This window comes from Dreissena polymorpha, chromosome 4 (assembly GCF_020536995.1).
Source record: "Dreissena polymorpha isolate Duluth1 chromosome 4, UMN_Dpol_1.0, whole genome shotgun sequence".
In the NCBI taxonomy this organism is placed as follows: Eukaryota; Metazoa; Mollusca; class Bivalvia; order Myida; family Dreissenidae; genus Dreissena; species Dreissena polymorpha.
This window is the reverse complement of record NC_068358.1, coordinates 4,979,347-5,007,306: the sequence shown is the minus strand read 5'-3', so window position 1 is coordinate 5,007,306 and position 27,960 is coordinate 4,979,347. Positions and strand designations below refer to the sequence as shown.

General features: G+C 35.4%; 2 protein-coding genes across 6 annotated transcripts in view; one reads left to right on the top strand and one right to left on the bottom strand.

Moving 5' to 3' along the window:
• Positions 1–12: 12 nt before the first annotated feature.
• LOC127879069 (histone PARylation factor 1-like) lies at positions 13–13,329 on the bottom strand. Of its 5 annotated transcripts, none has more exons than XM_052425664.1 (8): positions 13,172–13,300; positions 7,272–7,470; positions 6,736–6,900; positions 5,403–5,601; positions 4,113–4,211; positions 1,796–2,037; positions 616–955; positions 13–468 (listed from the first exon to the last, which is right to left on the bottom strand). In XM_052425664.1, the coding sequence occupies exons 1-7, from the start codon at positions 13,298–13,300 to the stop codon at positions 651–653; spliced, it is 1,338 nt and encodes a 445-aa protein (XP_052281624.1). In that variant the 3' UTR covers positions 13–468; positions 616–650. The 5 variants fall into 5 exon arrangements, with proteins under 5 accessions (XP_052281624.1, XP_052281623.1, XP_052281626.1 ...); XM_052425663.1 differs by having other exon boundaries at positions 13–503; positions 650–955; XM_052425666.1 differs by having other exon boundaries at positions 13–955; positions 13,199–13,329.
• A 272-nt stretch (positions 13,330–13,601) lies between these two features.
• LOC127878030 (chromosome-associated kinesin KIF4-like) overlaps positions 13,602–27,960 on the top strand; it is a 43,258-nt gene continuing 28,899 nt past the window's right edge. Inside the window, exons 1-10 of the mRNA XM_052424421.1 lie at positions 13,602–13,648; positions 15,752–15,874; positions 16,703–16,750; positions 17,163–17,246; positions 17,559–17,621; positions 19,299–19,373; positions 20,314–20,393; positions 20,907–21,121; positions 21,620–21,662; positions 24,337–24,433. Coding sequence (XP_052280381.1) covers positions 13,646–13,648; positions 15,752–15,874; positions 16,703–16,750; positions 17,163–17,246; positions 17,559–17,621; positions 19,299–19,373; positions 20,314–20,393; positions 20,907–21,121; positions 21,620–21,662; positions 24,337–24,433 — 831 coding nt within the window. The 5' untranslated portion in view covers positions 13,602–13,645. The remainder of the gene's footprint in view (positions 13,649–15,751; positions 15,875–16,702; positions 16,751–17,162; positions 17,247–17,558; positions 17,622–19,298; positions 19,374–20,313; positions 20,394–20,906; positions 21,122–21,619; positions 21,663–24,336; positions 24,434–27,960) is intronic.

The following is a 27,960-nucleotide window of genomic DNA, read 5'->3' as shown; positions in this document are numbered from 1 at the left end:
GAATTTAATGAGTCTTTGAGGGAAACTTTATTAACAAGAGGAAGTGTCTATACTACCAAAACGTTCTGATTCACCAACCTGTCACATAGTTATGAAACGTTAAACACTTTTCACCTAATTTTGGCTGGCAGCTTCAGTTACAATAGAAGAAGTCAGAACGCATGAGTAATATTTCCCAGTATTTTGAAAAAGTAAGAAATTGATGAATTGAAATATTAATGAAAAGCCATAAATAAAATACACACCATAACAGAAACAATGAACTACTAACTTTTCATAAATTAATAAATTAAAACATGTGTTCATGTTATAAAAACACAAAAGAAGTGTATAAAATTCACAATCATTATTCACTAATGCGATCTCATGTACAAAAGGAGAATGTGTTATGAGGAACATCAAATAAATCAAAAATATTAATCCTTTACAAATTGTCATAGTTATATACATACACATAGGAACAAAGCCGTGATCGCATGTTTGAACCCCATGTCATCACCAAGGTCACACAATCTGACTCTGATCAGCCCCTTTCCTCCTGTCCTTAAGATGTGCTTCTATGATTTTACTGAATTCTGGCCTGTTCAACAACATATATGCCAGAGGCAATAGCAGCGATCGCATGTTTGAACCCCATGTCATCACCAAGGTCACACAATCTGGCTCAGATCAGCCCCTTTCCTCCTGTCTTTAAGATGTGCCTCGATGATTTTACCGAACTCTGGCCTGTTCAGCAACATATATGCCAGAGGCAATAGCTGCAGTATGGTTGAATGAAACACAGACCCTCCGAAACAGAACAAGTCCATCCCCAGCTCGAGGCCCTCTCCATAATCACACTCATCATTTGCAAACTGTATCAGAGTTATGAGCTCTTGGAGGTCTTCGTAGTTCTTGTCACGCTCATCATCAGTTTTGCTGTCCGCAATCTTCTTGAACATTTTCTTTAGATCGGCTTCAAAGTAATGATAATAGGACAAAATAAGTAACTAATAAACATAATATATCAGTTAAAATAATATATATAGGCCATGTGATAAATGTGACAGGTAACCTAAAAGGTCGCGGTGGCACTAAAGAGTTCAAAGGTCAAATTTGACCACTTAACAGCTTACCAACACTGTCACTTTGTTATTCAACAAAGTATTTTAAATTAACTTAACACTAATGACCACCATTAGAAGAGGGTAGGGTATAAAACCTGTCTCCCTCTTCAGAGGGTAAGGTCACACATTGAGGTTAAAGGTCAAATATGATAATAAAACAGCTTGTCCCCTATGTAACTGTCATAAATCATGCAATTAAAAAGTTACCACAAACGACCAAATGAGAAAATTCAGTGACATGTGTATCACCCCTCTCATAACCTCAAAGTTCAAGGTCACGAACAAGTGTCTGAAGTCAAATTTAGCCATACAAACAAAGTTTTGAGACAAACATGGAATGTGGGGCCATATTTTCCCTATAAACATGTCTCGTTATATAATTTTATGAGGCCTATTTTAATTCCTACATTACTCCTGAGCTAAATCAAACACACAGACAATGTCATTACAAATTTAGGTAAAGGGGTATGTCTGAATTGAACATTCAGACATATGGGTGCCACTAAAAGGCCCTGCGGAATGCCTGGTGTGTGATTTTCTATGAAGCTCCTTATCAATACTAAGTGCTGATTCAAGCACAAAAACTGACTTAACATCAATGGCTTCCAATGCAAGAAATTTAAAATTTGTAAGTTTCAACTTGATTAACCTTATCCACCCACCCCCTACAAAGTCACAACTTCACAAACCTGGTGATTCTGGCACCTCCCTATATCCCACCTCGTTCTCATCAACTGGCACCACAATGCCTGCCTTGTGGAAGCTCTTGCAGACCACCTTCTTGTCTCGCTCCTTCATTCTTTTGCTCTTCCCCTCGAGACTCAGACCGAGCTTTGTTGCACATTTGTTCAGCCGCTCAGAAAGGTCCTTCAGTCGGGAAGCTAGTCCACAGTCCGTGTCCTTGGCCTTCAGTTTGTCGCTTATAACAGCACTGAAGTAAATGCAAATAACTTTAATTGTTACAAATACATGTATTAAAAAATTTAATGCAAGTCAGAGGCCAAATGGACTTAATGCACCTGTGTTTAGTGTTTTATTGCCTGCTTTTAAATAATTTAGTTACATGTAGTTAACTATAAATTATTTTATCTAGTTATTTGACTATAAAGCTACTTAAGGTGGAAAGTGGACTTTTCTTTGTCGCTTATAACAGCACTTAAGTAGATGCAGTAAACTTAAGCTTTTTCAAAAAACACATCCTGAAATAGTGTCTATGCGGAAAACTGGACTAAACGTAAATGTGTGAAGTGTCTGTTTTTGTCAACTTTAAAGGTATTTAGTTAGAGACGAAGCTCCAAATACACTTTAGCCGATTATTATGTTGTTTGGTATGAGCACTTCTAGTCAAAGAGAGACAACTCTTACCTAGATTGATACTAATGCCAACCTTTTAAATGTTAAACAATTTGATTGTATTATAAAAGAACATTTTAAATCTTTGATTGTATTATAAAAGAAAATCTGGAATGAACAAATGTACCATCAACTATCCCTAATTCCGAAAAATGCCAAACAGAAATGCTCCTATTTAATAATTATTATTCTGAATTTTTTTTACATTTTTTAACCCTTTCCCCAATTTTAGGTACTGTATATATAATCCTGACTCAATCAATTCCCCCAAAAATCCATATAAACACAACTCTTATCTTTTACAACATACTTACATCTTATCCCGTCTCTACCAATAACTAAAAATCCTGTACAATGACTTCCATTTTTTAAAGTAAATTCTTGTAAATATCAAGCTTAATATGCCCAAGAACATCATGAACACTAACCATTGCCATTTTCTAAAGTATCAAATGAATTTTTGCATATATATTAACTCTTTCAGTGCTGGAACCGAATTTTGAAGGCCTATGCATACAGTTTGGATCCAGATGAGATGCCACAAAACGTGGCGTCTCATCAGGATCCAAACTGTTTGCATTCTGATAGTATTCTTTGGAAAAAAATCGAAGAAATGCTAATTTTAGAAATTCAGCAGACGACATTTTAGCAGATAACAAATTTCCCAGCATGCAAAGGGTTAAGGCTAAGATTTGATTAAATAGATGTCCAATAGAAACAGGGGAATTCCCAATAGATGTCCAATAGAAACAGGGGAATTCCCAATAGATGTCCAATAGAAACAGGGGAATTCCTATTGAATATACATATTAAAATCACCTGAAGTGATAATGTGTGGGCACCATGTACTTACTGTTCATATTAACTGCATGTAAATTGTAAAATTTAAAAAAGGAAAAGTTCGGATTGAGGATAACTTACTCTAGCTACATGTAACTCTGCAGCTAATTTAGTTGAAAAAGGGCATCCTAGATTAGCCTGTGCTAACTACACGGCAAGGGTAAAACAGCAACACTTGATGCACATGGATTATGCCAATTTTCTGACAACTTAAAAGAATGAATATCTTAACATAAATTTAAAAACGGCCCATAGAATATTAAGCAACCATACAATAGATTTTGCTATGCAATAGAAAAGTCAACTAATAAGATGTTGTTTTTTATAATTGTACTTGGACATGAAACTTGATCATCATGCTATCAACAAAGAAAAGAAAATTCATAATTTACTTTAATGCTTTCCAATGATTTAGAGGAACAGGAACATGTTTTTTTTTCAACATCATGTCAAAGTAGAGTTATAGCCGTGGGCAATTTTAAACACATAAAAACTCAAAATCAACGAATATTTTGTACAATATTTCGTAAAAGTTTACCCATAAAAAGTCTGTGTTCCTTATAGCAATAGCGAAAATTTCAACACTAGATGTGATCTGGTAACATATTTGACAAGATACAAAATGGTCGTTTTATTTTTAAGTGAATTTTACGAAATATTTTATGAAAATTCTTTGATTTTGAGTATTTATGTGGCTTAAACATTCTTGAAAGTATCATGTTACTTTATTTTTCATTGGAAACATGACAATCAAATCAACTCCCTTTTTTTTTTTTATACTACCAACATACTTGTATAGACTCCAATAATTACCTCACTGCAGCAAAAATATTATCTCCCTTTGGAGTGATGATGCAGTCGACAGCAGCTGAGTTGGCGGCCACAAACGCTGGCATTTCACAGGGGTCATCTCTTCAACAATGTAAAAATATATCATATAGCACCTACCGTAATTACTCTAAGTTTAAGACACTAAGTTTTCGGACACCAGCTTTTTTTAGCAAAAAAAAAAAAATTTCTTGACTCTAAATTTTCTGACATACGGGTTTTCGTCCATAATTGATGTCTCTTAATTTTCAGACAGTATATGTTATCACTCTTTTCTACAGACTTTGGCCCTGTTTTGTGTCTTGTGACATTTCGATCATGGATTTTTACAATGGGATTAAGGTAATAACACCTTGCAGATTCATGCCTGAGGGTAATGGACCATTACACGTAATTGGGTAAATAACCATGTATATCGGTAGAAAGTAATTTATTCACCCAACAGCATTTGAAACAGTGTCGTCCTATTAAAGAAGCAGAATGTTCACTGTTTTTAAGTTTTTGTTCTATATCATTTTAGGTTAGCAAAGCTATGAAGTTGTATTTATTTTTTTAAGCAGAAAAAGAAGAGTTAATCACAAGATAATTATTGTACATTGATTTATTGCATTTATTTCAATATAATTATAATTTTCAGACACCTTAATTTTTGTCTCTAAATTTTCAGACACTTGTAATTTTTGAATATTTTTCGTATCTAAATTTTCGGACACGAAAACAAAAAATATTTTTTTTAATGTCCGAAAACTTAAGAGTTATTACGCTATATAATACAAACATCTATAAATTCACCAAAACATTATTTACCACAAGTAACTCAAACCAGCAACACAACTGAATAATTGCCAGCTAGCAATCAAACTAAATTATTAGCCATTCAAAGAGTGATTTATTGCTAACATTTTTGTCAAACAAATAAAGACTGTCATAGTAAAGCATCTCATTTTGTCAAAAATAACTTAGCAGTGATCAATTTTTTGGTAACTGTTTAATTTTTCCAGCAAAAATATCCAATTGTACCTGAAGTAGCCATACCTGAAGTAGCCTTACCTGAAGTAGCCTTACCTGAAGTAGCCTTACCTGAAGTAGCCATACCTGAAGTAGCCTTACCTGAAGTAGCCTTACCTGAAGTAGCCATACCTGAAGTAGCCTTACCTGAAGTAGCCTTACCTGAAGTAGCCTTACCTGAAGTAGCCTTACCTGAAGTAGCCTTACCTGAAGTAGCCTTACCTGAAGTAGCCTTACCTGAAGTAGCCTTACCTGAAGTAGCCTTACCTGAAGTAGCCTAAGTGGAACTGTGTCTTATCATCCCCCTTCAGTACTGTCTGGAACTCAGGAGGATCATAGTAGTAGCGCCAGTGGAGCAGGAAGTTGGGGCGCCTTCCATGCCGGTTCCTGTCCACACCTGTATGGTTCCCTGCCAGAATGTCATAGGGTCCAACCAACTGCAAGCCAGTGTCTTTCTTCAAAGCATCTGTAGTTTACAATAAAGAACAACCACAATTCTTATCCTATCGAAGACAAAACATAATTTACAATATTGTACATCACAGGATGTTTATGGTCAACTTTCTTTACCTGACTGGTTTTGGTCTGTAAAATGTGATAGTATGAATCAGGTTTATGTTCTTAAAAGGATACAGCATGCAAAATATTAACAAATAACGTCACTGTCAGAGTTACACACAGCTAACTTGCAGTGTGAATTATCCTTTTATTGTTTATCGATGATGACTTTTGTTAAAACTGAAGAACATTTTTGTAATCAGTTATCACTTTACCCCCCCCCCCCCCCAAATCTCAACTTTTATATGAATCATAGGAAATGAAAAACCTAACTAAGCTATCATAACTTTCATTTATTATTGGTACTATGGGCTTTTTTTTATTTGTACGATAAACTTTGTCACTGTGAGCATCTATAAAACAAACAAATTCATTGAATTGATATCCCCTGCAAAATAAAGTTTGTAAATGGATTGGTGCGAATTCCTTGATGTATGGTAGAATCTAAACACCAATGAAGTTTTATGTTGAAATCTTGTATAGTAAGTACATAGAGCCATTAAAAGTAACATAATACAAAAACAACAAAGGGCAATTACTCTTTAAAAAAAATGTAGGGTTATGGTTCTTGTGAAGGGGAACTTCTCCTAAATGATATCTATACACCATTGAAGTTTCGTGTTGAAATCTAGTATCATATCTGAAATATAGCCCTGAAAAGTGACATCATGTAAAAACAATTAACATTACAGGGAAATAACTCTTATTTAAGAAAGTTTAAGGTTATGGTTCTTTTGAAGGGCTCTTCTCCTTATTGACATGTATACACACATGAAGTTTCAAGTTGAAATTTTATATCATATCTTAGATATAGTCCTAAAAAGTTTGCAACAGACAGACAGACTGACAATGCTAAAACTATATCCCTCAGCCTTTTGCAGAGGATAATATCATACTGGTTAAAGGGCCTATTAAACGTATTTCACTCTCTGAATGTCAAGTCATCTCCATTTTTATTTGATACCTAGCGCTACCTTAAGCATGTAACGCACACATTTCCTAAGATTTACGTAATGAACCAATTAGCACTACTGCAATAAACCTGTTGGCTTGGCAGGATTTTCAGCCTTGCAGAATTCCCAAAACTGATAGAAATCTTCAGGCATCTCAAAAAGGAACTTTTGTTTAATGTTCTCTTTAACATCACATGGTGATTCTACTGTTGCCTCGTCTTCTTCGTCTTTTCCTTGTGGAGACTTCCCACTTTCTGAAAGACAACAAGAGATCTCATACAACACTAATGAAACAGTCCATATATGATCAAAACTAAAGTGATTGTCTGGCTAACCTAGTTAACTTAAAAATACATAAAGCTAAGTCTCAATAAAGTTTAAGTAACTGAAGTGTTCTTGGCAATTTACTGTAAATTAATGACAAAGACAAAGCTACTTAACAATGGGCATGAAACGGACAGAACCCCAAACAGACAGACAAAAACGGTGTACAAACCTTACGCCTAATAGATTTTTGCAATGTAATGCACATGTGTTGTAATAACCTAACCAGACGATAGTTATTCACTTTAGAGTGATTCAGTTGGGTGACAAACAGAATCAGATGATATTAAGTGGCTAGTACCATCACCTGGAGAACAAGGTTTATCTGTTGCTGAGAAACTTTCTGATGTTGATTCTGATTCTTCTGTTGTGTTTGTGACTGGTTTTTCTTCTACTGTAGCTTCTTTTTTTACGTTCTTTGCAAATAATGCATCAATCGTATTTGCCTTTTTACTTTCAACTGTCTTCAGTTTCTTAGGTGGTTTTTCATGTTTGTCATCCTGCAAAATAAACAAGAAATGTGTCACAGATACTGATGCCCCTAGAACACCAATATAGACACAATCACATCCCTGGTATATATTCTACAGTGGTAAAAAGACATACAGCAATAGTTCTGCTAAAACTGGTTGTAGTTAAAATTCTGTTTGTTATAATCATCTACACAATAAAGGTAAAGCAGGAGACAACTGTAAATGTTTAAACTAAATGTAAAACTGACAAGGATTACAAATCAGCAATAGCTGGTTTTAGTAAAAATTCATCTCAATTCAATTCATTCACACATGAAAATCATTCAGCTGTGAAACATTGATGTAAATATGGCAAACAGTTAAAGAGAAATAAATATACAAAAATGTGGGGCTTATATATTCTATAGTTGAAAACAGACAAATTGCCATAAATCTGCAGAAACTGGCCACAGCAAAAAATCCATTCCTTTAAGATCATTACATCTACACATTAAATTTTCAGCAAAATCTGGCGAGCAGTTAAAGAAGGGTTTATTACACATAGGTAATTAAGAAGCTTAAATATTCTGTTTAGGAAAACAGACAAAGGGCCATCATTTGGATAAAATTGGTTACAGGCAAAGATAATTCCTTTACGATCATTAACAGGGCCTTCCCAGAAAGAGGTGGATCTAAGGAGGGGTAACCTCCAAATTTTTGTTTCATTGTACAGGGCAGATCTTGTTCACTTTGACTCCTTAAAATATACATATACTAAAGTTTCTGTGTCTGTTCAATTGTGTACAACTTGTTTTTTGCTCTTTACAAATAATTTGGGAAAATTTATCGACCATATTGGGATTTTTTAATCAACAAATAATGACAAACAGGTCTTTTCCTGGCCGCTTTGGATACAAATCATATAAATTATGGTTATATATATTTATAATTTTGTAGGCAGGGCTCAACATTAACGGTAGTCTGACTGTCCGGGACAACCAAATTGTTAGTCCGGACAAGGAAAAAAAGAATTTGCTAGTCCGACAGGACAAGTGGTCGTTATAATTTAATTACTTACAAAAAATGCCTTTAAATCCGTTATTTCTGTGGAGTTACCACAAAACTTATTTGATTATATTTTGTTTGCGTTTAAACGACAAAGCGCGTGATATTCCATGCGATACTACACCGTACTGTTCACCAGGGCCCATATTCACCAAACAATTCTAAGACTAAAGTCTAAGAATAAAGAAAATTCTTTAAATTAAAATATTCAATAATTTCTTTAAGTTTGAGTCAAACTGCAGTAAATATTTCTATCTATATTATTCTTCATATAGAACATTGTGTTAATGACATAATCACCAGTGGAGGCCTGTGTATATTCAAACACTGAACAACTTTTTCTTGGTTCTAAGTCTATTCTTTATTCTTAAGTCTAAGAATCTGTTGGTGAATACGGGCCCAGGAAAGCAAACTTTAACATTTTACTTTGCCAAGATAACAAGAATATTCTCCCTTATAAAGAATATGCATTTTACAACACCGGTAAACACCGATCTTAAAGACAATTAACGTAGTGACGTCCTCTTTATGTATGTGTTAATGTTGTTTAAAATATCAGTTCAGTACTGTACATATACATCACTTTGAACATTTTCTGCTTTATGGTGGCAAAACACAAGTTTTTGTCAGGTATTATGGCTTTGTATAATGTTTAAAAATCAATAATCTTGAGTTTTCTTGTTATTCTAGTCAGTTCTAGTAATTTCTTTTTGTATTGAAATTGCCTACATTTATGTTAACATGCATTTTGTAGATTAAAGTCTTTATAATTTGAGCATTTTGTATTATTTCATTTTTTTGCAAAGAACTGAGCAGAATAAGATATAATGGTCAGGACAAGTTGCTTTTTGGTCAGGACAAGTGAAATTTCGGTCTTCATGACTGACCCGACAAGTGGCTTCAAAAGTTAATGTTGAGCCCTGGTAGGTTGTTTAAAAAATAAAATTGAGATATACAGTCTTATTATCATAAGTCATCAGACACTTCTTTCTAAAAAAAAACAACTCTTTTTTTTTTAATTGGGCTTTTTTTCTATTTTCGGTTTGGGATCGGGTCCGTTTGTTTTGGGATCAGATCCGTTTTACGGCCTTTTTTTACATAGCAGAAAAACCCCTGCATTTAAAATTTTGCGCTCTATTTTGCATGGCATACATTAACAATTAATGATGAAAACTGTAACTAAGTTAGAATCAAAGGAGCTGTAGCTGTAAGCATGTAACACTAAGTTATGATTGCTTTAATCATTTGAGTGGTTGCTTTCGACACAAAAAAGAGACTGGCTAGTTGTTAACATTAATAATCATGGAGAGCACCATCATTATAAACATAATTAGTAAACTTTGGTCTTTATATTTGTTGCTTTTTTTCCCCAATACTTATTGTCTGTAATAATAATAATAAATAATCAATTACATTGATAGTAGGGCTGTAACGATACATTCGAATATTCCAATTACTCGAATACGGCTGTGGACGAATCATATTCGTTATTCGCCACCTCCCGAACCAAATATTTTACAAATACAATCAACGTGATTTCCAGTTTGAAAGTTTAATCATCTCATCTTACCTTACAAATGAAGGTTCATACAATTAACCCTTATATTTAAATGTTCTTCTCTTTATTCCGGCGTTTTTCATCATTTTTATCCCACCCACTATGTTACACAGTGAGATTATCAACAAAAATGGCGGGCACCGGTTGAATATTTAAGTTGTGGTCAGTATTTATGGGGTAATTAAAACTATATCTTGTTCAATACTTTTTCTATTGTCACACTGTTTTTATTCAATATATCAAATGAGCATATGTCAGATAGGTGACATTGAAATATCATCTACATCACCTATCTGACATATGCTCATTAAAAAAATGTGAATGGGTACTGTCATTAATGTGTCAACTGTTGACTCTTAATTGTTCTACTCAAGGATTTTATTGGTACTCTAGTCATGTTTTCAAAACTGTGTTAAAAGATTAAGCAGTTCTAGTCAGTATTTAGTGATTTCACAAAGTGTTATATTTCATATTTTCAGTTTGCAATGATACTCAATTAATCAAAATTTTGACAAATACTCATAGTTTCATACTACCGGTATATAATGTCATGTCAAGTTGTCAGTATTACTTTTGTTCATTGAAATTCATATTCGCGAATAAATATTAGTATTCGCCACCCTGTATTCGTGATATGTATCGTATTCGTCACCTAGTGTATTCGTTACAGCCCTAATTGATAGTGACAAACCGCTATCTTGAAAATGGTTTCCTGTATTCTGATTGGCTATTCCAATTTCAAGATTTGCATACTATAAATAACATTGTAGATGAGGTTAATTTCTAGTGAAAAATGTCAAAGAAGATGTAGTATGGAAAATTCTCATCAATAACCTATTTTTCGATTTTTTGTCACTTAGGAACACTAAATGAACAATGTATAAAAGAGGAGATATTTAATATTTTACTATATTTGTAGATCGCGGTGGTGTAGTGGATGAGGTGTTCGCCTAGCAATCGAGAGTTTGTAGGTTCGCTCCCTACTCTGGGAGCGTTCTCATTATTTCCTCCATAGACACCAAGTACTGGTTCTTCCTAAGAAATGGACGCGATAATGTCCCTCTTCCTATAGTGCTCTAAAGGGCGCTTGGCAGTATATCCCTTACTTTCATCGTATCGGCCCTCCTCATAGTATCGTCCCCTAACCAAAAAACCTTCAAGAAGTGCTGGAAAGTTAATGTTTTTCAATTTTTGGAAGTTGTAATTTATTTGATGGTTATCCATGACTATTACAACGATCAATCTCATGATTTCCGGTATTCATTGGAATGTAGGTCATGTTTATTCCAGGGTGATGCTATGATTTTTAAATTACGTAACTCACAAGTAAGTATTTTGTTCATGGATTAATAATTGCTTTATCAAATGTGTTATGTGCCGCTTATCTTTCAATAAAGTTTAAAAGTATTTTAAAAACAAAATGAGCAAGAGTTTCGGTTTTCCATTAAATGACTATTTTTAGAACAAGCACGTGCACATAGTAACAAATCTTAATAATCAATCAGAAGTGACCATACTATGAGACAAGGTGTAGATGAAACAGATTACTAAAGGGAGCTGAGTCTAACCAGTATTTTGTCAAAACATGATCGATTTAAATGCAGTTTTCATTGTTATGCCCAAGAATACACATTAAACTATATATTGACATATAAAACATGCGTGTTTTTGTATTTGTTCACTTCCTAAATTGGTATGTATTCATTAAGAGGGCCGATACCACGGAAAGACATGCTATATAGTAGGGCTGCACCAAATATCCAAAATATCCGAGATTCGCTGATCCAAACGAGGATTCGCGGATCTAACCGTGATTGGTAAAATCGGTTTCAAATCCGGATCTTATTTGAGTTTAACCTTTCGTTTGCGTTAATTGTTTCTTTTGCCCTAATACGTTTCGTTAAAGTGTTTCTTTCTTTTTAAAGGGCTGACTGGTATGTAGTTTGTCACAATTATCGCCACTTTTTTGACAAAAACATGGTACTACACAGTCTACTTTCGTTTTCGATGGTGCAAAATGGCGCAGAAGAAAAATCGCGATGCACATAAACAATTAAAATCCTTGGTGTGGAAGCATTTCGGGTTTTATCAGCATACTTATTCTGGCTTATAAGTGGTCGTTACGAAGTATTTTATTGATACTTAATGCAGATTGCGTGTGATGCGTTTTTTGCTTCTTAAAATAAAATACAGCGTTATTCATATTATATCTGACTGACATAGATGTGTTAAATATGAGACATTATTATTAATGTTTGTCATTAAAATGCTTACACTATTTCGGGTATGTGCGATTATGAGAAATTTGCGGAATCTGGACACGGGTATTTTTTTTTTCGAACAACGTAAGTCAATTTTGTCATCTACTTAGTATTTGTTTTTGTTTTTGATGTCGTTATTTCTGCTTCCACTACTGCTGTTGCGGGCTTGCGGCTGCAGCTGCATCTACCAATGCTGCTAAAGTAGTATAAATATTAGTAGCTGTAAAGTTTATAATAATAATAAAAGTTAATTACTTTTCTCATAAGACATGTATACGTTCTGGTGTTTCAAAACATAATTTTGGTTATAACAATATAAATTATAATTTATTTTGCGAATTTTTACTTTTAAATTAGGATTCGAACCAATATTCAATATTTGAGCCTTTGGATTTGAATTCGGATCCGATTGAAATTTTGGATTCGGTGCAGCACTACTATATAGATAGATAGATAAAATATTTAATTGTTTTTGTCGCATTTTGATCTGCAAAACTATGGTGACTTGGTCACAACTTTTTCCCGTAACAACTGCATCATTTGGGAATGTTTTATCAAATGATTTCACGTGATGTCCATAACCACGACTCAAAAAGTACCTATGACTCACTAAGAACCTACCATACCCCAGGATTTGGGTGGTAAAAAGGCCTGGGAAAGGCAAGTTACATACCTATACAGTTATTAAACTGTGTAAAATTTTGTTAGATCTACACAGATATGAAAATAAGTTTGAAAATACAAGATTGATTATTTGTTTGAAAATTTCAATAGATATAGCCTATTTGGATAAAGATATCCGAATACTATTGCACTGTATGTTAACACAACAATTGTGTTATCTTTATATGTCATTACTTAATACTTTGTCAAATGATAGACGAGATTTAACCTCTTCTCCTTTGCGTTTTGGATGGCTGTACTCCTTTAAATGATCTGGATTTTTACGATAACATTTCTCGGCAAACTTGCAAGGCTTTAATTTTGACGCCATTATTAGGAATGTTTGATTTCGTCGAACGTTTCATTGACCGGTTTGGCCAAGGTAAGGCTAAGAGGATGGGTCATATGATATGACTGATATGACATATAACATAATTCTAATACAATATAGGTATACTAAATTTTATCCCGCAATGTAAAATATGAAGCATACATGTTAATGTTATGGATTATTTAAGAGAAGAACTTAATCGTTAAATTTATTTAAGGTACAAATGTGTCTTACATAATATTCGATTAATTTTATAATTACGTTCAAAGATCGGGAAATAAAATGTGAAAAACGTCATCAACTTACGAGTATTTACACGGATACCTTGGCAAAGTGATCTACGAAATGGTATGATATTATATATTGTTGGTTAATATGGTCTACCATAAGGCGCATGAGCGTGTTTTGGTTCACACGAAAAAAGAATGTCATATCGCATATTTAGTTCGCGAATTCGAAGAGTTGGAATGACGATAAAACAAATATTTCCTTATTTTTCAATTGTATTGAGTATGTGTCGGGGGGGGGGGGGGGGGGGGGGGGGAGGGAGCTATTGTCGACATTTCAAGAAAAAGCATGTGTCACTTTTCCATCGACGAGATAGTTACTGATTCTACAGCCTTGTTATTAAAGGTTTTTATGGTAGCAATAACAAGCATGCCACCATCATTAAAATAAATCAATAATTACTTAATATATTATTTGAATCTTAAACTTAAATTGAGTGTAAATATGCAGTTTTAACAGTGCTCCAGATAAGGGTCGTTTTTTTCGTAATTACGAATTATTTTCAAGTCTGTTACGTATTTATTTTAAAATCTTGTCGCACCATTAAGAATTACAAAATCAAGTTACAAATATTACTTTTACATCGGTTCGTATCGATTTTTAACCAGGTTTTCCGAAGGAAAAAACTGGTTATTAGATTGGCGAATGCCGGCTGGCTGGCTGGCTGGCTGGCGGGCGGAACAAGCTTGTCCGGGCCATAACTATGTCGTTCATTGTCAGATTTTAAAATCATTTGGCTCATTTGTTCACCATCATTGGACGGTGTGTCGCGCGAAATAATTACGTCGATATCTCCAAGGTCAAGGTCACACTTTGAGTTCAAAGGTCAAAAATGGCCATAAATGAGCTTGTCCTGGCCATAACTATGTCATTCATTGTGAGATTTTAAAATCATTTGGCACATTTGTTCACCATCATGGGACGGTGTGTCGCACGAAAGAATCATGTCAATATCTCCAATGTCAAGGTCGCCACGACTAAAAATAGATTTTTTTAAAAACAAACTTACAAAGGGGGTTAATTTTGTTTGTTCATTTCAAAAGTTCAGTTTGAGTTTTCTCCCTTTATCAGATTTTTTTTTCACAATGAAAACCTGGTTTTGTGACAATTTTGATCCTTGTTATTGAGCTCTTTTCGCGTATTAAAGATCTTTTCGGTGCTTATATAAAATGGTTATCGGGTTTGTTGAACAAAGTGCATTTTTTCCAATAAAAGCGGCGTGTACAGTCTATCTGTCAAAAAACAATGGCGGCGCCCAGAGAGCGTCTTAAAAAACTGCAAAGCGTGCAAAAACACGCTTTTAATATATTGTACGCAAAGTGAGCCGAAGTTGAATGTTAAGAAAGACATTATAGAAAAGATCTTATACGATGGTGTATGTTCAGTTGCCGAAACAGTCGGAAAAGCTAAAAAATGCAACATGAAGGGTCCAAACTTAAACAAAAAAACATTGAACGAGTGGAAAAGATTGAAGGGGAGACCCGTTTTAATTGTGAAATATGTAAAAATTCATTGAAGGCATGCAATCTAAGCACAGTTTTGGCATATGAAGGTATTTGAAAAATAAAATTGTATAATACTGAATAGACACTGTTGAACTCGTTTAAATTAAGTTGCTAGTATGTTTATTTTGATTTTTTTGCATGAAAATAACCATTATTATTTATTTTTAGGTCATTTAGAAAAGTTAAGAATTATTTTCCAAAACTTAGTAGTAACGTTAAGAATAAAATTTCAGAGTTAAGAATTATTTTTGAAAATCTGGTAGTAATGTTAAGAATTTCATAAAACCTTATCTGGAGCTCTGTTTAATAAGATTTTTTTTTTACTTCCATCAAATATTAAGAGTTATTAATTTTAACTGTCTATGTATTTGTAAACTAACACTAATTTACACGTAGGCCACCACCAGGTAATACAGCTATGATGGTAAGTATTGTGGCAATAATATTTAACACTTCCTGTATGAAATTTTTTTTATTACATTTATCATTGACTTAAATGGTCTTAGGTTTAAGTCAATACCAATTTTGAGACCACCACAATTGGTATCGCCTATGGCTGTCTTGACTAGTGAAGAGTATTTTCCGGAGTAAAGATGATTTGAAGATTTTTGTTTGTGTCTTTGGGTTCTCATCATTACTCAATTTCTCATTGTTTCAGCCGGAATCAGTTGCTATCAAGGTGATAGGGCGATGTCGTCCCTTGAGTTCAGAGGAGACCAAGAAAGGCTTGAAGCCTGCAGCCTCAGCCTCTGGTGATAAAATTGTTGTCCTTGCAGGAAAGGTATTTTATTTAGATTCTTTTTAAACTTGCTGTTGAGTAAGTTAAATTGCTGAATCAAAATAAGGGTTATCAGTTGAAATGAAGATTAATTTACTTTAAATAATAGGTCGTTAGGTGTCACTTAATAAGAACTTCAAGTAATTATCAAGCAGTTAACTATACAAAAAAACGCAGTGCTTAGTATAGTAATTACAACAGCTAATTAAAGGAGTTGGTTAATCCAGCCTCTGAGAACACAAACAAACCTAAACAAAGTCCAACTTACAGATTTGTAGGGTTTTCAACTTTTTAATTGCCCAAAATTTATATTAACTATTAAGCTTTTTTTTAAACTGGCTTTGGTGTACAGAAGCTTACTTAATTATGACTGCTTCAACTCTTAAAATTTCCTGGTTATATTAGGAATGTTGTTTTTAGAAATAAATCAATCAATATCAGTGCTTTTTGGTAAAATTGTGGGCCAAAATTTCATATTCCTTATCTCAAAAAGTAAATATTTTTCCCTTATGACTAAAAAAATAAATAAAAACATTCAGTTCATATCCCTACTCAGCCCTTTCAGTTGAATCTTAGCATATATGATGTTAATAAAAACACTTTGATTTAAAAATTTTAAGCAGTTGTAAGCAAACATGCCCACTTATTTCCCTATGTCAGTCAAGACAATTTGATTTTTTCACTATACAAAGTTCCCTTGCCCTATTCCCAAAATGGTGAAAAAACAAATATAGTTTTATTTACATTTGATTGTAATTGAGACAATTTGATTATACTACGACATGGTTATGTACATGGACTTGACATTGTTTGATTTCTTTATTTCTTCAGGAGCAAAGTTTTGGACTGGATGCTGCTTATGCTGCTCAGAATGGCAATGTAAGTAGCACAACTTGCGGCTGAAGTTATGTTATTAACTTTCACATAATTTAGCTTCCCAATTGCATGATCCGGTCACTGAAATGTCACCTCATAATACTGTGTCTAGTGCATTTTAACTTACGTAACGATATGAAAGAATTGCATTTCTATACCATTATGTATTTAAGAAATAATTTCTATTTGTCATTGGTTATCATTCAATAAACAACAGTGGATTTTTAATGTATAGACAGGGCTTTTTTTCCTTCTTTAGCAAGGGCCTTATAAAGACCCCTTCCCCAAAGAGAATTTCTTTAAAATGGTTTAATTTTCCCCAATAATGAAGGTCATGCACTGTCCTCAAATCAAGAAAAAAAAGCTCTGATAGTCATACTCATCCATATATATTTCTTGCATATGTTAAATTCAGAATCAGATATACAAAGAGCGTTGTGAAGCACTGGCCCAGCGGGCACTGGAAGGATACAATGTTACCATCATAGCTTGTGGAGGGGTAGGTTCTAAGGGCATTTGTAAAAAATGTATGGGATGTATTTGATCATCCCCATAAATATGAACATCCTATCAGAGTATGCAAATATTTTGGTTTGATTTACTGTTTGTTGCTTTTTGTACACCTTTGACACTGATTTTAATGGTGAAAAGTGTTGCCATGGTTTTACTTTTTTGCTTATTTTTTTTCAATTGTACATTTAATTATGAATTTTTAAAACAATATTATGAATATTATCAATATTTGGGAAGATAATTAAGGCAGATGTCTGTGTTAACTGTTATGAACAGCTGAGAAAGATGTTTTTTTCAGGCAGGTTCAGGAAAGACCATGTTAATGGCAGGCACAGAAGACGACCCCGGTATCACCCCACAGGTATGAGCAAACATTACCACTAGAAAATAGTGACTAAAATTCAATATTATGGCAAAGATTACAGAAAACAAAATAGGATCATAATTTAAACACTTTATTTTCTGCTTTGTCTCCACATTATGATTATGTTGTCTAATTGTAAATTGCCGCTGTATTAAATAATTTTTCCTTAGCCGTGATAATAAAATAGTACTAAAATAATAACAAATATGCCAAAATATATATGAAATCCATATAACAATATTTAAATTTTCAATGAAAGATTATTTTTAGCTTCGCTGTTTTCGGAGAAAACTCCAAGGTATTGTCATAGCCCCTTCAACGTCCGACGTCCGCCCGCCATCCGGGCGTCGTGCTAAAACCTTAACATTGGCTCTAAAATTAAAGTGCTTCCACCTACAACTTTGAAACTTCATATGTACATGCACCTTGATGAGTCCTACATGCCACACCCATTTTTGGGTCACTAGGTCAAAGGTTAAGGTCACTGTGACCTCTAATATAAAACTTTAACTTTGCCTCTAACATCCTAGTGCTTTCACCTACAACTTTGAAACTTCATATGAACATGCACCTTGATGAGTTCTACATGCCAAACCCATTTTTGGGTCAAAGGTCAAGGTCACTGTGACCTCTAATATAAAACTTTAAATTTACCTCTAATTACAGTGCTTCCACCTACAACTTTGAAACTTCATATGTACATGCACCTTGATGAGTTCTACACGCCACTCCCATTTTTGGGTCAATAGGTCAAAGGTCAAGATCACTGTGACCTCTAATATTAAACTTTAACTTTGCCTCTAACATAATATTGCTTCCACCTACAACTTTGAAACTTAATATGTACATGCACCTTGATGAGTTCTACACGCCACACCCATTTTTGGGTCAATAGGTCAAAGGTCAAGGTCACTGTGACCTCTAATATAAAACTTTAACTTTGCCTCTAACATCACAGTGCTTCAACCTACAACTTTGAAACTTCATATGTAGATGCACCTTGATGAGGTCTACACGCCAAACCCATTTTGGGTCACTAGGTCAAAGGTCAAGGTCACTGTGACCTCTAAAAAAAATAAAAATCTGACAAGCTTTCGCAGCCGAGCATGGCACCGTTATGCAGTGCTCTTGTTAGTTAAAGGGACTTTTTCACAGTTCAGCAAGGTGACAATTTTAAAAAAAAATTGTTGTAGATAAAAAAATGCTTGCATTATATTTGAACAAGCATAAAAACACTCATGACTAAAAAGAATGTTCAAAATATTTGTTCATTAATGTTCATCATTCAAAACCTGTAAATTAAGGAAGCATTTGTATACCTTTCCTCGCAAATTTCAAAGATATGTGTGTAGTTTTATCTTAGTAATCATAATTTCGTTGACAAATATGATTGCGTTTGCTTCCAGAGGGCCTGCGTTTGAATACTGGAGAAGGGATTTTTTTTTCTTTTTTTTTACATACTATTTTTTTTACTTAAAACTACTTAAAATATTGAGGATTTGTTAGTAAACATATTGAATTACATTTTTAATATGAAAAAAATGTTTGAACAAGTCCCTTTAAGCCTCTTATGATTCTTTGCTTTTCTTTAAAACGTCTTACTATGTTCTTGACATCAATCTTGCAGTTAACTAATTATCCAATTGATAAGTGTGTGGATTGTTTCTTTATCAGTTCTGTCGCAGTGTGTTTGAGCTTGCCAGCAAACAGTCGGGGAAAGATTTCCTCATCAGCGTATCATACCTAGAGGTCTGTATTTCAATAATGTACCTGAAGTTTTAGATAAATATTTGCAAACAAAAAAAATGATAATATTTAAAGTTTTTTTATTTATTCTTGACTAGTATTAAAGGCCCTATACAGGTGACAAATCCAATTATTATGCATATAAACTGGTATAATTTCTGCCAGATTTCAGTTACTCTTGCATAAGAAATGCTAATAACACAGTTTAAGTGCAACGCTGTCAAGAATTATGGAAGATATACCCGTTTCATAATTGGAAGACTTTGCAACTAACGTGATGTGTAGCCCCAAAGCGGTGACGTATGCTAAAAATAGCCGAAAGAACATTCAATTTTAAATCCACTTTAAACAACTTTTTACCTGCAGAAAGTAACTTATTACATCACTACAAACGTCTTAACCATAATTTAGAAGAGATCTACTTTGTGAGTGATACCGGAAAACGTTGAAAATCAATGATATATTTTTAGTGACCTGAGTCACTTTTACTTTCCTGAGTAAACAGCGATGTAAATAAAATGATTGTTTGTAAACATGATTGACTTGGAGGACACTGTATTTTGAGCTCAAAACAAGTTGTATTGCTCATATTTTTACGGTAATGTTCAATAGCATATATATATTATTTTTTGATAACCTTTATAAATGAAATATGGAAAAAAAATATTTAAAAATCGGTAAATAATTACGGATCGTCACCTTTATAGAGCCTTTAAGTTAAGAGTTCAATGGTAGATCTTGAACTAATGTGGTTCTGCATAGTCTTTTGCGTGAGCTAGCTTTCTGTGTAGCATAATATAATAAGTAGTACACTTGATTGTTTATTATGAATTTTTATTTAAAAATATTTCAACTGGTAATTGGCAAGTTTTTAACATCATTCTTTGATGATTATTTATTATGTTACTTGTACTTGGCGTGACCTGTTGATAATTGTGGACAGATTTGTGATGAGAAGATGACAGACCTTTTGAATCCTCACAGCAACCCTATGAGTATCCGTCAGCATCCCACCAAGGGCATGTGAGTGTTCTATCATTTATTGGGTTGAGATCGTTGTATTTTAAAATATGAGCCTCTCTTTGGGAAAACATGGCTTAACGCATTTGCGCAAAGTGTCGTCCCAGATTAGCTTGTGCAGTCTGCAGAGGTTAATCAGAGCGGACACTTTCAGCCTAGACTGGATTTAAAAAAAAAGAGACTTCATTTAAAGGAAAAGTTCCGAAAAATGGAATATGTCATCACTTATTGAACAGGCTTTTCTGGGACAACACTTGACTAACATGTATTAAGCACCGTTTGCCCTGAGCACGGCGCATATAGTAGAAAAGTTCTAGTTCCAAGATTTGACTCACCACTTACTAATCTTTGTATGTCAGATTTTTTTATGGTTTAGCAAGTATTTATTTTCCTGATTAGAGACAAATTAATTAGAAATCAAACATTCCTTTCTTTGAGGCACATGCAAGCTGTTACTTACTCGCATGTATTTATCAGACCATCAAAACGTCATGAATTTTCCCACTTTCCTTGCAGATTCGTTGACGGTCTCTCAGAGCTGATAGTACGTAGCGCTGACGAGATAAGCCAATACTTTAACCAAGGCGCGAGAGCTCGCAAGATGGGCGCTACTGACCTTCGACCCCACAGGCCCCGGGCCCACGCAGTGTTTACCATTGTCATTGAGCAGCGGGAGAGGCAGTCCAGTAAAGTGGGCCTGCGCTCTGTGGTACATCTGGTGGATGCAGCAAGTATGTGCTGTCCAGCATTTTTGGGGATGGTGGGGGTGAATACATTGAATATGTCCTGTTCTGGAAAACACAGGGCTTAAAGCATAGCTTAAAGTGTCGTCCCAGATTAGCCCGATGACACTTAACGCACTAGCATCGAGCCCAGTTTTGTAATAAAAAGGCTCAAATAATGTCTACTTTTTGTTTCATAAAATGTGTCTATAAGGCCTAGTATTACTTATCTGAAGTTTGTGACATACTGAAACACCCTTGGCTTTCCTTATATTTCTTTATATGTATTATGAAATAATTTACATGTTAATTATTATGTTTTAATACATTATTGCAGATTTTCGCCTTCAAAACTTTTCTTGTCAGTTTTTAACAATATCTTGATTAAAATAATTGGAAATAATGACAAATGTACAAAACCAAAATTAAATAGGGAAATATGACTTGCTTGTTTTTTTGCATCATGAGGAAATTTTATTAAAATAACTTGTTACTTCTATTTTTCAGGCATGGATTCTTCCCATTCATCAGATCCTGATGTTATTGCTGGGTTGGTAATCTGTTACCATTTCATATAGTTTTGAACATTTAAAGGGACCATTTCACGCTTTGGTAAATTGGTGCATCTTTTGAGGATTTAAAAACCTGAAAATAATAAAGCGTTGCAACGCTAAAGGATTGAATAATTTGACGAGTTCTGTTGTTGTCGTTATATTTTGTGACACTACAAGGATTGCTAATATAAAGTATAAAATACATCACTCATTGTAAGAGCGAGGATGGCCAAGTGGTCTAAGCATTAGACCATTGCTCCAGGGGTCAGTGGTTTGAGCTCAGTTGAGGGTTATTTCTTTCTTTCTTTAATTATATTTTATTCTTGTTTTTTACAGGAGCTTTTTAGATACAATGTTGACATTTATCAATATAAAGCATTTAATGACAAACTACAATATCTGACAAAATCTGTGAAAAGGTCCCTTTAACTAATTGTTCGTTCTTAGTGGATAATTTGATTTCTTTATTTATGCTTGCTTTGTTTTGTTTTTTTATGTCCCCGGTAGGGTGGCATATAGCAGTTGAACTGTCTGTCCATCAGTCTGTCTGTCCGTCCGTCCAAAAACTTTAATATTGGACATGACTTTTGCAATATTGAAGATAGCAACTTGATATTTGGCATGCATGTGTATCTAATGGAGCTGCATATTTTGAGTGGTGAACGGTCAAGGTCATCCTTCAAGGTCAAAGGTCAATAGAACAAATCCAAGGGAAGTAATAAGCTTTAAAGTAGGGATGAAAGAGGTTAACCTACCAAAACGACCAGTTAACCGTTTACATTTTCGGGAAACGGTTAACCTGAAAAAATAATATGAGTATCCATTTTGCTTGGAATATTTTTTCTCTTTTTCATAATACAATTCGTACAATTTCACGTTTTTTGCGCGACATACTGCCATTTTTCGCCAGTGACTAGTAAGAACAACATGCCCCACCATCAACGGTAATAAGTAACGTGATAACAAACACGGTAATAAAGCAATAGATCAGTACTTTTGTGGAAATCAAAAGGGGTTTGGTTTTGATATTTTGCACTTTATCGAACTCGCGATAAAATTCAGTTTAGACATTGGATGGTTTATTTTGATGATTTGTTAACCAATATCCAACTCTGATTGCTCGCAAAAATAAAGTATTTATAAGTAACATTTGTATCAAGAATTGCATTAGTAGTAAAAATCTTGTCTAATAAAAGTCTTATTTGTTCTATCAGAAAGTAAAATCATTGTTTGTAATTTCCGTCATCCACGATGCCATCACTACTGTCTGAGGCAAGTTTTATGTAAGAAAGCAAATCATTAAACTAATTTAATAAATAAACATTTCTAGTACAATTACCCGGTAAAACAGAATAAACAAAGAAGCACACCATTTGTGAGCGAAATTACGCGAACGTAATGTAAGTGGCCCAACCAAAAATAAGTTAATGACACGTGAAAATGAACATTGTGTAATTTTTCATTTTTTACTCATATTCTTTTACGCAGGGAAAATAGTGCAATATATAGCAAACATTTACAAAATTATTAAAATAAATGTTACAATAAATTTCATTAGGAAACAAACATGTTGTCAACGGAAACGATCTCAAATTACTTTCATTTCTATAGAAAGTTCATATACCAGCGGCATGACATTGTTTACGTATACATTAACATTTTAACTACTTAAGGTGTTTCAGTTAACTGGTTACTAACCGGTTACGGCAAAAGGTTAACTGGTTAATGATTTTGTAACCTCTTGCATCCCTACTTTAAAGGGAGATTATTTCTATTTATCATTTGGCAGGTGCAGATCATTTTTGCAAGGGAAGTAATACATTTTGTATTTTTATTATATCCCTTTAACAAATATTACTTCCCTTGTAAAAATTATTGAACCTGACAAATGATAATTTTTTAATAATAAATCAAAGCGATGCAGTAGGGGGCATAGTGTTTCTGACAAACACATCTCTTGTTAAATTCATAATCTGATAATTTTTAGTATTTCAACCAGTAATTATGAACAATTCGTATCATTTGTTTAGAATGTTTGAGGATGAAAAGCATGTGATGTTTCTTTAATGTGTTTAAACACCAGAGAAGCAGTATAAAAGGGCCACAAACTCACAAAATGTCTATTTTTCAGTTGTACACTGGTGTGTAAACAGCAAAAAACAAAAATGATTATTTTCAAAAAAATTAAGTTTGTATTTAATATTTTCCGATGAAATTTTGCATATATATACTTTAGTATACAAACAATATGTATGTGTAATTTGGTGGTTGTAAGTTATATAGTTATTGACTTACAGAATAAGGTTTTTTGTTGTCTGCTTGAAATTCAAATTTCCCTGTAAATGCTAAGCACCGCCTTCTTGAAAGGTTATGAACTTCTCTCAATCAATAGCTAGCGGATGACTCAAATCAAGTTTACATGTAAATACAGATTAAACACTATACCAAATTGCTGTCTGCTCAAACATGTGTTTCTGTTTATAAACACTCTAATGTTATCAGCAAATCACTGTCAGATAAACCCAGCTCACTAGTTAATGTAGGTTAACATTTTACCACCACAAAATCAAGCAAGTTAGATCCAGCTTTTAAGGATGCAATAAGAATGATTTTTTTTGCAATCATGCACTATTTGAAGACAGAAAGGTAAACAATTGTTCTATGTTACAGCTTGATGGGGCTACATGATGTCCTGAATGCCCTAGGTGGGCCCAGGAAAGGGGCCGCTATTCCCTACAGGGAGTCCAACCTTACCAGATACCTACAGGTTGATTCAGTTTTAATGTCATAAATACTGACCTGTTATCGTATGCTTATACTTTCCAAGGGGAAATAACTCATCCGGAATTTTAACTGGGAATCCGCCACCTCAATACCGTAATACAGGCCAGGTTAAACATAGTGCAATGCAACCTAGCCAAAAATCGGTAACCAACCCTCAATATTCTTTCCGGATCAACCAGGTGTATACGTGTCTTTTACGGCTCTGAATTAAAATATTGTTTTTCACTTGGTTGATTGGGGTTTTGAATAGATAAATTGTGTTATTTATCTTTTTATTTCTCATTCGGATTAATGTGTGTGGATTTAATGGATTTTGTTTCATTTGTAAAAGGTAAGCCATGCTTGTTTTTATCGAACAATGGTTTATTTCTACCATGCTGGGTGTTTTCAGGCGCGAACGACCACGTGCAAAACGTGCTCTTCTAATACATTGCTAGAACGTGCAAAGCATGTTCTTCTAATGTGTTACGAGATCGTGCAAAGCGTGTTCTTCTATTGACAGATTGTTTATCATTTGCCATTGTGTGCAATAATGATTTTAACGTTCCGTATGACAATCTAATTGATCGTCATTTTATTTTTCATCTGTTTTGAATTAAACTTTTGTTTAATTTATGATCTACGGCAGTATTATTATAATTTTCATTATGGTCAAATAATGATTTTATGTGCCGTATGATAATCTGGTCTGTGACCAGTTTATGGTTGAATATGCTTTGCTCTTGTTTTTCATATATTCGACTACATGATGGTCGCAGAAACAAGAGTGGATAAATACCCGGTGACTTCGCAGATCATGGATGATAGTTGCAGTATCAGTCACCGGGTATCGGGCACGATCGCGACCGTACTATGCTAAGTCTCTTAGACAGTCGGTCAACATCAGACCATATGGCGACACCCGTCAGCCGGTCTTTGCCCGATGGCATTGGTCAAGGACATCGACCAATGCCGGACCATTTGGCATCCGCCATACGGTCATTATCCGGTGACAACACTGGTCATGATATGACCGGTACGTCACCGGAGACGTTGATCACGGACCATTGATCGACGTCTGACCGGCCGGTCCGGTCACCGGTCATGTCACCGGTCCGGTCCGGTCATTGATCACCGGTCCGGTCACCGGTCCGGTCCGGTCACCGGTCCGGTCACCGGTCCGGTCCGGTCACCGGTCATGTCACCGGTCCGGTCCGGTCACCGGTCCAGTCCGGTCACCGGTCCGGTCCGGTCACCGGTCCGGTCATTGATCACCGGTCCGGTCCGGTCACCGGTCCGGTCATGTCACCGGTCCGGTCACCGGTCATGTCACCGGTCCGGTCACCGGTCCGGTCATTGATCACCGGTCCGGTCCGGTCACCGGTCATGTCACCGGTCCGGTCACCGGTCATGTCACCGGTCCGGTCACCGATCATGTCACCGGTCCGGTCCGGTCACCGGTCATGTCACCGGTCCGGTCATGTCACCGGTCCGGTCATGTCAACGGTCCGGTCCGGTCACCGGTCCGGTCATTGATCACCGCTCCGGTCACCGGTCAACAGTCATCAGTTAGGCCTGCCACCGATAACACCAGTCACCGGTCAAGAAGAAGAACTCGGTCTTCTTCATTGAATTATTCTCCTATTCTTCGTTGAATACATCGTCTTCATCAAGGATTAGACATCGGACACGCTCTTCTTCGTCGAGCAGTTCTCATCGTCGCGGCTCTCGTAAGCGATCACGTCGTCACTCACGGAGACGTTATTCTAGAAGATCTCGGTCTCATCGCAGCCGATCCACATCTCGGCCGATCCAGATCTCGACATCGCAGGAAACGAGGACGTCGTCAACCTTCACGTAGACATCAGCGGACTGCATTGAGCACCACTGGATATTTATCGAACATACCTCTCCTTCATTGAGCAGTTCTCGGCGTTGATACGCTCGTAAGCGATCATGTCAATGCTCACGGAGACAATATTGTAGAAGACAATATTTCCAGCGTAGCCGAACAATATTTCGGCATCGAAGTTATATGGATGTCGCCACTTCTCACGTAGGCGTTAATGAACCTACTGGTCATATCGACGTTCTCCATTTTATTCCTTTAGGAATATCATGTCTCCATTCCACGTGTGATGGTTCTTCTTATGGCATCCACACATGTTGCAGTCACCGAGCCGTAGTTGTATACGAACACTAGTTCGTTTAACATTCAGGCTTCGGGATAAGCTGTTCTTTTCTCCACTACGACTACAAGGACACTTATGCCTATTAATACTGATAATCTACCTTTGTTTTCCGGTTAACATTATCAGATGACTTCGTGGATGGTCATTCTTCTGCACCAGATATTTCCATTCTGACGCAGTTATATTATACCGGTCCCGATCACCGGACATCGGTCACCATTCATCGGTCATATCACCGATCACTGATCACCGGTCAGAATAAGTGATGTCTCATCGCCATCGGATTGGATTTTTTTGGCATGATCTTCTTTTCCGAGCAGTGCTTGACATTGATAACAGACCATTTGGATTCCACCATTTTTTTCGGTCTTTAACTGGTAACGTCACCGGTCATATTATGACTGGTCCGTTCACCGGGCTACAGTTACCGGTCATTGACCGGTCCGGTTCGGTCACCACTTACCAATTACCGGTATTCCACTGTGTTTTCATCGGTCAATTTTTAGTATCACGGGTATCGTCTACATTACATAGTTGTATACCCCTGGCTATGATTGTATTGAATACTATATTTTATGGATTCAACAATCTACATGACTTTTTGTGTTTTTCAATACTGATTTTCTACTGGCGACGGTCACCAAATCATGCTATATCTGTTATTTGTACTTCTATCTCAACCGGCTACATGCAGACTACTGGTCTTGCAGATAGATCGGCTGAAGTGGGCTCGGAGATTAGCATTGAGGTCGAACATTACTATTTGACCCGAAGGATGAATTGTTTTAACCGCCTTTACCTGTCGGCTACAGACTTTGCAGTCAGTGTCACGGAACAGTTGGGACACATTAATGACGCTAGCAGGATTAGCAAGACGACATTTGTATCGACTTCTGCTTTTCTATTGCTCCTACGGCAGTGCATATTTTCAAGCTACTGGAATCAACAAGAGTTCTGATACATAGGATTGCCTATCAGATTGACCGCATAGCGGCTACAGTCTTGTAGATGGCTTAGGACCTATTGAACTCAGATCTTAGATCCTAGGATCTGGAGGGACCTCATCTTAAAGTTATTCTTCTATTACACTTCTGGCCATAACAGGCCTTCTTCCTATAACTGGTCGTATTCCTTTCGGAATTCGTCCAGGTTAGAAGTCTTGAAGTAAATGGATTAATCAAGTCAGAATTTAAGACTTCCATGCATTCTACCGGCAAGCGTGGACCCGCTTAAGGTTACCCCTAGGGTTTTCACCTTTTTCTGCCATCACACCTCCGATTCCGGAGGTACCACTATCAATCATATTTCCGTACTTCGCAAATCGATGACTTCGCGACCT

What these genes read in the sequence shown, in the direction of transcription:
- LOC127879069 (XM_052425661.1), bottom strand. Translation starts at nt 13,300, where the DNA reads ATGGCGTCAAAATTAAAGCCTTGCAAGTTTGCCGAGAAATGTTATCGT. An exon ending in ACCTTGTTCTCCAGGTGATG is followed by an intron (nt 6,901 to 7,271) that starts GTACTAGCCACT and finishes GTTGTCTTTCAG; the next exon opens with AAAGTGGGAAGTCTCCACAA. An exon ending in AATATTTTTGCTGCAGTGAG is followed by an intron (nt 2,038 to 4,112) that starts GTAATTATTGGA and finishes CATTTACTTCAG; the next exon opens with TGCTGTTATAAGCGACAAAC.